Source organism: Pleuronectes platessa, chromosome 15 (assembly GCF_947347685.1).
Source record: "Pleuronectes platessa chromosome 15, fPlePla1.1, whole genome shotgun sequence".
In the NCBI taxonomy this organism is placed as follows: domain Eukaryota; kingdom Metazoa; phylum Chordata; class Actinopteri; order Pleuronectiformes; family Pleuronectidae; genus Pleuronectes; species Pleuronectes platessa.
Window position 1 is genome coordinate 676,895 of NC_070640.1, and position 9,687 is coordinate 686,581.

At 46.5% G+C, this 9,687-nt stretch overlaps 1 protein-coding gene across 1 annotated transcript; it reads right to left on the reverse strand.

Moving 5' to 3' along the window:
* Positions 1-3,846: 3,846 nt before the first annotated feature.
* LOC128457256 (odorant receptor 131-2-like) lies at positions 3,847-4,794 on the reverse strand. The gene has a single exon (XM_053441884.1). The coding sequence runs from the start codon at positions 4,792-4,794 to the stop codon at positions 3,847-3,849; it is 948 nt and encodes a 315-aa protein (XP_053297859.1).
* Between the last annotated feature and the right edge of the window lie 4,893 nt (positions 4,795-9,687).

Genomic DNA, 9,687 nt, shown 5'->3' on the forward strand with positions numbered 1-9,687 from the left:
ACCGGGAGTTGGGGGGGAGATCCCATTTCGGGTCCGGTGTGAAGAAACAATGCTCTCGGAGGCTAAACCGAGTCGTAGCTTCTGTGTGTGTGTGTTGCCCCGGTTGAAATAGATATAAATAGAAAACATTTTTTTTTGGGTAGCTTTGTTCGAAAATAGCACCGGAACGTGTTCCAGGACCCCCCCCCCCCCCCCCGGTCTCCGGCTGCATTGTACCGGTGCTTGGGTGCTTGCTCAGCGGACAGCCTCTCCTGCATTGCCCGGCTGGCGGAGAAGGAGGAGGAGGGGGGGAGAGAGCTGCGCCTTATAACTTTTGTGGCCCGTACAGATTTGCTCCACACACCCAGAGCTGCACGAACTGGTGCAGCTCTGGCTTAGGGTTAGGGTTAGGGTCACCAGCAGCTCCTAGCCACCTCCGTAGCTAGCTTTAAAATAAACTCATACCCGGGGTTTTAAGTGCATTTCGCCGCAAAAGTTGCAGCAGTGTTAGCCTCCAGAGCTGTACCCCTCCACGATCCCTTTGTCTGTGTGTGTGTGTGTATGTGTGTGTGTGTAGCGGGGGCGGGGTGGTGAGAGGGTGGGGTTGTTGGTGAGAGGGGGGGCGGGACGGTGAGAGGGGGAGGGCGGGGCACTCAAAACAGGTAAATCTGAGGAGGGCTGTTTTAAATGATCCTTGTGGTATTTTGACCAAAAACTAGGGATGCACCGATTTATCGGGCAAAGATCGGTAGCGGCCGATATTCGCCTCGTTTACTGATATCGGCTTATCGGTAATAAACTTGACTTTCACCGATATCATTGGCCGATGTTCATGTTTGTGGTAAAACTGCTGGGCACGTGCCGCAGCTGGGGGAGCAGTCCCTCCGTCGCCCTCCTCTCCGCGCCGCCGGAGGCTCAGTGTGCGGCACCGGGAGGTCCTCATCCGGTGGCACCTCAGGGCGTCACTGGTGGGGGGGCTTTTCCGCGGGGCGGTGTCCATCGCCGGCGCGGAAGGCGGGCCGTTGGAGGGGACCGGGTACGCGGTCAGCGGCGGCCACTCTGGACGCGTGTCGGGCCCTTCTCGCGGATCACCTCAGCTACGGCGACCGCTGGGGGAACCCTCTGTTCGCGCGGGGGGGGGGGCACCCTGCGGTGTGCCTCGGCTGGCGCCTATCAGCTGACTGAGAACTGGTGCGGACCAGGGGAATCCGACTGTTTAATTAAAACAAGCATCGTGAAGGGCCACGGTGGGTGTTGACGCGATGTGATTTCTGCCCGACACTAAAAACAGGTAAAACTGAGGAGGGCTTGTTCTCTTGACTCTTGACTCACGAAGTGTAACTTGGTGTAAAAAGTATGAGCGTAGCGTCTGTTTAAGTACTTTATTCTCATGTGCATCGGCTCTATTCATCCGTCTCATGCACAGGTAACAAGGGAACTGACAAAATACGTCATACACACAGAAGCCGTAACACATCTAATAAACGGGCAATACTGCTACCGTAAATCAATGAGAAGAGCGTTCTCTATAATGCTACTTTAACAGGGCTGTTTTAGACAGGGTAAAAAGGTGCTGTTTTAAATGATCCTTGTGGTATTTTGACCAAAATATGTTACAGACATTTCATTAAGATCCCAAGGAACCATTTCAGCTTGTGGTAAAATGGGTATAATATGTCTCTGTTAAATAAAGTTTAGTTAAATCAAAGATTGTTTCACAAATCTGATTCAATTTGTGTCATTAAAAGATAAGAGTGATGAAGGGCTGAACATTTTTTTAAATAGTGCTTTTAAATAATGATAAATTATTTTTCTGGCACAAAAGTGTGAATGAATAACAACAAAAAGAAAATGAACAAATATCGGTATCGGTATCGGCTATCGGCCAGATTGTTATTTTAAATATCGGTATCGGCCAAGAATTTCCATATCGGTGCATCCCTACCAAAAACTGTTACAAACATTTTATTAAGACCCCAAGGAGCCATATCAACTTTGGTAAAATGGGAATAATACGTCTCCGTTAAAACTATGAATAATATATGAACTGTTAACAAAAGTTTAAACTGTACTTAAATAAAAAAAAAGGTACACACACACTAAAGCTTCAATACATCAGACATTCTTTTGCAGAAAATATGAGCATATTTGCCCCTCCGGCAAAATACGACACCTTTCCTGACTAATCGCATGACCAGCAGAGATCATACCAGACAACCCGCTGAATTTAAGCATATTACTAAGCGGAGGAAAAGAAACTAACCAGGATTCCCTCAGTAGCGGCAAGCGAAGAGGGAAGAGCCCTGCGCCGAATCCCCGTCTGATAGGCGGGCTTGGGAAGTGTGGCGTACGGAAGACCGCTTGCCACGTCTCGTGCGGGGGCCTGAGTCCTTCTGATCGAGTCTCAGCCTGTGGTCCGGTCTTCTCGGAGTCGGGTTGTTTGGGAATGCAGCCCAAAGCCAGAGTTCAAGAGGGCGTGAAACCGTTGAGAGGTAAACGGGTAGGGTCTGCGCAGTCTGCCCGGGGGATTCAACTCGGCGGGCAAGGGACGGCCATGCAGGTGTGGGAGGATCTCCTTGCGAGACCTCTCCCCGGCGCTGGCTGGCCCCCTGCCGGGTGCATTTCCTCCGTGGCGGTGCGCCGTAACCGGTTCTGAGTCGGCTTGGAAACGCTGGGGGCGAAGGTGTATAAGTCCTGTTTATAAGTTTTGTTCATTAAGCTGCATGATTTGTTGCTGTTATTTATTTCAATTGGCTCAGGCACCGAAATGAAGCACCAAAGTTTGCGTTGCATTTCGGTCCGGGTAGGCACCGGTTGTATTGGAACCGGTTCTCAGTACCCAACCCTGTTAATGACTGATTGAGTTTATTTACTTTAGCTGCATCTAATTCAAATAAATCTCAACCTAGTAGAAAGAAAGAAATCACTGAACAGTGTAAGTGGTGGAGAATGAATGAACATAGAGGGATAAAACCTTTTAAAAACAGTCTATGGATGAAACACTCGTTTGAGAAACGTGGAGGTCACGGGGGGGGGGGGGGGGGTAGGGTCAATTCTCGGTCTGAACATGAAAATAATCCAGATTTAACAACTCAATATTAAATGGAGTGATACAGCACAGAACCTTTCTTTAAAGACAATCTGAAACGTTTCTGGAGGAACATTAGACCAGGATGATGCAACTTGAAATCTATCTATTTGAAATGTTAATGCCTAATGAAGTGAACTAGTAAACATAGGATCAGGGTCATATCTGAACCACACCTCCACAATACATCCGTCTGACTCAGCCTTTTTTCTCCCCTCTCTCCATTCTTCTTCCTCTCTCATCACACCCCACCTCCCTTCATCCTCATTCAGCTTTTTTCCTCCTTCACTCGTCCTTTCCTACTCGTATTCAGTCTGGTGCACACCTATTCTCATTCTCTATACCATCTGAGGCCTCTGATCAGCTCGGGTCCATTTTCTGTCTGAACCCGACTGAGCCAGAGAGAAACCTGAGCCTGATGATTCCCCCAATTACAGGCAAAACATCCAGCAGCCCAGCCAGCGGGTCTGAACCAACCTGACGCCGATATCATCTCAAAGGTTCCGTCCTGACTCTGGTGGGAAACAGACAGATGACATCTTTATCCTTCACCTCCCCTCAATGTTCAAGACATCCACTTCCATTAACACCTTTCAATGACAGGTCGCTGTAGACTGGTCTGATTGAAACAATCATAATTTTGACAGGATTCTATTCACTAAATAAAAAGAGACAAACTGATGAGACTCAGACTTTCGGCCTGAACTTTACATTAAAGTCAAATGCTGGAAATGTTGGCATTTGACAAGCAGCATGAGTTTAACAAGTGAATACATGTGTCAGGGTGAGACCCGAGGTTTGAGTTTCAGTCCACAGCACAGATGGTAGAAGAGCAAAGGTCTGATGGTCTTATCTCTGAGCCCATAGATGAGAGAACTCAGACATCTGGGGAGCATGATGACGAGCACATATAAAGTATTCAGGATGATTATAAGTACTGGCCTTGTCACAACCCTTGCAATGGATCCAACGACAGAGTTGTGTATAGTTGATAAGAGGCTGAGGCCCAGCTGCGCCAGATGCAGCAGCAGCGTGTTACGAGCTTTACGAGCTGAAGCTTTGTCTGTAGACGCTGACTTGGCTGCCACCATCACACCGATGTAGGTGGACGTGATCACTGCAGCCGCTGATACAAACACAAAAGAAACGAAAGCTCTGTCATAATCTTCAGACATCGACCCAAGAAACATGACAAGGGTTCCACAAAAGTCTTTCATTAACAGAGTGTCCAGGTCTTCAAACGGGAAATCTAACAGCAACACAATGTGGACGAGGACGTTCAGTGAACTAATGGCCCAAACCACCATGATGGCCAGTGCTGTGTTTGAGGAGGTGACGATGGAGGCGTGTCGCAGTGGGTGGCACACAGCTACATATCTCTCCAGAGACATCACCACCAGAGTGAGAGGGGAGACTTCGTTTGTGAAAATAGTGAGCATGACCAGAAGACCACACACAGGATACATCAGCCGTTCGTTACAGACAGACAAAATGTACAATAACTGACTCAGTGTCATCTGTATGGTGTCGGCCAGCAGGAGGTTGAACAGGAGGATGTAACGAGAGGAATCACGAAACACTGCTTTGCTCCTCAGGGTGAACAACATGGTGACATTAATGAAGAGGAAGATGCAGCAGGGCACAGAGGTCACAGTGCCTAGTATCACTCGCTCCCGAAACGCCACTCGAGAAGAAGTAGTAATGTTGGTTTGAGCTGTACCTGACATCTCAAAGAAGCACTAACCACATGAAGAGCTAGAGCCGGTTGATGCAGCTGGAAAACAACAGCACAATAAATCTCTTCATCTGTCCCCTGTATTCTGAGAACAGTTGAAAAAACACAAAGAGGCTCGTCGAGTTGCATCAAAAACCCAAAAGCATTCACATTTCCCTGTGCAGATCATTAGCAGGTCAGTGTGTGTCTGAGTGTGAGCAGCTCTGCTGAGGGAACATGTTCCCACCGTCTGTATATCAGCTGCACAGGAGTTCACATGACTCTGACACGTGACCACGCTGTAAGTGGTCATAAACAGGACTGTACACAACTGAAGACGCTGTGGGAATATTACATCGTAATAATACGATAACTGTCCCCTTGAGGTCTCTGCCGGGTCTGAGACAGAGAACTGGCTCCACGGAGGATCTCATGATGCAAGCTGCTGAGTCCGACATGGAACAGTCACAACTTGAATGAAGAGAGACGCTTGGAGGCGTCCGTGTAAACACGCTCAAACAATGTGATCCCAACTCTTGGTTCACGTGGAAGTTGCTGAGTTCCAAACAGCTTTGTTCTAGTAAGTTAATGTCGTATATTTGGTAGAGTAAAACATTTTGACATGTGTTTAAAACAGGACAGGCTTACATTTATGATGCCTGCCTTCTGGACTCTCAGACATTCTCAGAGAGTCCTCCAGATGTTCTAGAAGTTCTCTACCTTTTTGGAAGGACCCTTGACTTAGGGAATGACCTCTGACCAGCTAATGGATGGGTGTAGAAGGAATGTTCTTGACCAATGTGTTTTCATCTTCAGGTACAAAAACCTTCTTTAGGCAGAAGGCCCCATGTGGGACGGCATGTTACCTCAAGTCATGGGCGGAACAAACCTCCCTAAATATTGTGTGTCGTCACTTCACCCCCAACAACTCTTCACTTCCTGATTGGCCCCGATCCCCAACAAAACCGAGCCAATGAGAACCTGTAATCCCCAAACAACCCCACCCTATTGGTCCAAACAGTCACATGTCCCACCCTGACCCCTTCACTGATCCTCAGGATATCAGAACGCTCCTTCAACACAGTGTTCTACTGAACAATCATCAATACCAAACATAAACATAAACCCAGTCCCTTACAATATAATAACTGCTCCTCTGTGTAAGATGACATGAAAAAGTGTGGGTCCTGACAAATACAAAATTTGTTGTCATTTCTGAAAGAACTTTAATGGAATACAATGTGACTGAGGCACAGAAAAGCATTTAGGACATAAATTTGATAAACATATATTTACATATATATAAACATTATATTTTATATATATATATATATATATAAAATATAATATTTACCTGTTTTCACGACATATCATATGTAATATACCACAACAACTCTCTTTGGAGGAAAAAAACAACTCCCGCAATTTGTTGTGGTTCCTCTATGTCAGAAACTATACGCTAGAGTGCGTTGAATGGGAATACGACCAGAATTGACGTCATAGTCGCTCTTCATGGCATAGCCCCCCGCCCCCCCTGGAGGCGGAGATCTGGTGGAGGAGGAGACCGGGTTACGTTATGAGCCATAGCACGGGTGTTACCTGGGAAGCTAGCCGAGGGGGGACGCTAACCAGCCGGTGAGCGGGATTGAGAGGCGGAGATCTGGCCGAGAAGCAGAGCCTGCGGTCGGGGTAAGTCACAAGCCCAAGGTCTGTGTGATGGGTTCAGGGAGTGAGGGCGTGACGACAGCCGGACTGAGACGTTGAGAACCGTCAAATCGAACTAGCTCTCAGCTGCTAACTGGTCTCTCATCGGGGCTTGAAAGTACAGCAGCGCATATTTTAAATGTAGATATGTGTGTATACACACATATCTAATGCATGTATTTAAATAATGTACATCTTTATCAGAAGATGTAGTAGTTTGAAAAGTATAGCTTCAATGAAGAAACACAACAAATGAATACAGAAATATGTGTAGGAGAGTGACTTAAAAATATTTTAACAACCTTAAATATGCTAAGGGGAGATTTAAGATGTGTGTGCGATGTGTCTGTGTGTCTGTGTGAGTGTGTCTGTGTGTTTGTGAGTGTGTGTCGGGGCGGGGCGGTGAGAGGGGTGCTAGGGTTGTTGGTGGGGGGGGGGGGGGGGGGGCGGTGAGAATGGGGTGGGGCGGGGCACTCAATACAGGTCAATCTGAGGAAGGCTGTTTTAAACAGGGTAAAAAGCTGCTGTTTTAAATGATCCTTGTGGTATTTTGACCAAAATATGTTACAGACATTTCATTAAGACCCCAAGGAGCCATATCAACTGTGGTGAAATGGGCATAATATGTCCCCTTTAATACTTAAACAAAAGTTAAAGTTGCCTAATCACTTTGAACATCTCTCTTTCCTTTGTTTTAAGAGTCTATTTAGATCTCTATTCTAAAGTGTATGAATTTAATTCCCATTATTTGTTAAAGGGGACATATTATGAAAATTCCCCTTTGGTAATGCTTCTACATGTTAATTTGGGTATCTGGCAAGTCTACCGTCCCAAAAACTCTGAGAAAAAACAACTACCGCGATTTGTTGTGGTTTTTCTATGTCAGAAATGATATGCTAGATGGTGTCGAATGGGACTACGAACCCAAAAATATGTCCTAGTCTCGCTACATGGCCTTGGACCACCCCCCACCATCATCTCACCGGCTCCGGGGAGAGACTGCCCTGCTTCCAGGCTAGCGTTAGCTTGTGAGCTAACGCGCTCCGACCTCTCCCCGGGGAGACGGCGCAGACGGAGCCCGGGCTGACACTGCCGACACTGTGCATTAGGGTGAAGATTGGATCCTGCGGAAAGCGTTAAGTGTCCCGGGGGTCTCCGCCTCGACAATCGGCATGTTTATGCGGCCACTTGGATGTCTGAGGGGTAGCAGCAGCGAGCTAACGCTGGGCCGCTCACTGAGAGCTCAAGGTAATCAGCGAGTTAACACGTGGGGAGCGGCGGTGACACGTGGGATACTGGCTGTCCAAGGCGGCGACGTAAGCTGATCCCAGCTGCTATGTCAACGCATCAGCAGATCCACCACTGCCTGGGACGTCCCCGCATCGCACCGTTCCACCACAGCTTCCCCGGTGTAGCATAGTCAGCCAGTGCAGGGACACCAGCGCCACTGCAGCAGCTCCACAGCCCCACAGTCATGCTGAGGAGGGATAGGGGAGCGATAGGGGAGCGGGTCACTCAAAACAGGTCAATCTGAGGAGGGCTGTTTTAGACAGGGTAAAAAGCTGCTGTTTTAAATGATCCTTGTGGTATTTTGACAAAAGTATGTAACAGACATTTCATTAAGATCCAAAGGAATCATATCAACTGTTGGGCATACGATGAGTCTTTAAATCAATTCCTGACTTTGCCTAGCAAACTGTAATGCAGTGATTAATACACACAGGTCTTACCGTTAAGAAATTGAGGGCCTATTTTCTCAAACTTGCACAATGTCATTTAATCACCTTATCATTACAATTAAGCTATATTAAATTATTTACTGTACCTTTAGTACTTTTCTTCACCTTAATATCTCTTATCCCCCATCAAGCAATATGCAACAAAATCTAATTTAGAATGGAGCTTCACTTCAAACATCAACACAAGACACATTCCCAATAACAGTTTTTTTAACGGTGTGGATACACAGCAGACACACAACAGCCACAATGAACGACCAGCGTCCAGTCAAAATGAGAAATGCTCGGCGTGTGAAGCTTGTTGGAGTGTAGCAGCCATAGCTCGTCCAAGTTCGTGACGCCAATTTGGTGTGTCTTTCAAGCAGCAGAGTCTTGTCAAAGTCGATGTTTGAGGAAGGAAACCGCGGACCCAGAACTTGCAATATAACAGAGTTTATTTATTTTACATTTTATTAATGTGTCGTACCTTAAGATTTAAGGACCTGTTGAAGAACCTCCCTTTTCTTACCATTCCATAAGCGGTTCAACACATCTGGAATTTTTTTAAAGGTCTGACCATAAGAATCAAGACTCCTTAGAATATGAACACGTCATTGTGGTTCATAACTATGCTAGAAAGATCCATTAGCTGAATATACTACATTGTATTAAGTAACAAAATACATGACATTATATTAACATTTGTGTGGATGCCCAGAGTCTGTTGTGAATGCTGTCCATTCAAACGTACATATTACAGTCAAACAGTCAAACAGCACGAGGTGTTACAACAAGGGGTTTGTTGGTGGAGCTGTGGTGAGACATGAAATAAAGTACAAGCTTGTTTTAGTCAGTTTCTTTCTATCAGATGCTAAAACACAGCAAACAGTGAGTAAGGCGACTTCATGAGGCTGAGACCTTGGTGCTGGTCCGAAGAACTTTCAGTCAACAGCAGAGATACAACATGAGAGCAGGTCTGATGGTCTGATCTCTGATGCCATAGATGAGAGAACTCAGACATCTGGGGAAAAAAAAAAATGCAAACATAAAACATTTTGCAGGCGCACAAATACTAATCTTTCTACACTTCTAGAAACAGCTGTGAGGATTGGGTTGTAGACGGCGGAGGAGAGCTATAGCATAGCATAGCATAGCATATCTTCACCTTCACTACATACTGATCAGGTCAGGCCCTACCTGCATGTGGCCACTGGGGGCGCAATAGTCTATGTGTGAGCCAGCCCGTAGCATAGCATACTTTGCCTTAACTTGATGATTATATACAATCCACATTACATTCCAACACTTGACTGCTGAGATGATCGAGCATCAGGTCTCACCACTGAGCTACAGTCAGTTAGCTTCTCCTGTTAGCATCCCCTTCCTCAGCCTCGTAGCTCAGCTAGAGAAGCATCAAGCCTCTGTCCGAGCAGCTTTATCGGAGACGGGTGTTCGATGTTCGATTCCCATTTTAGTTTCCCCTG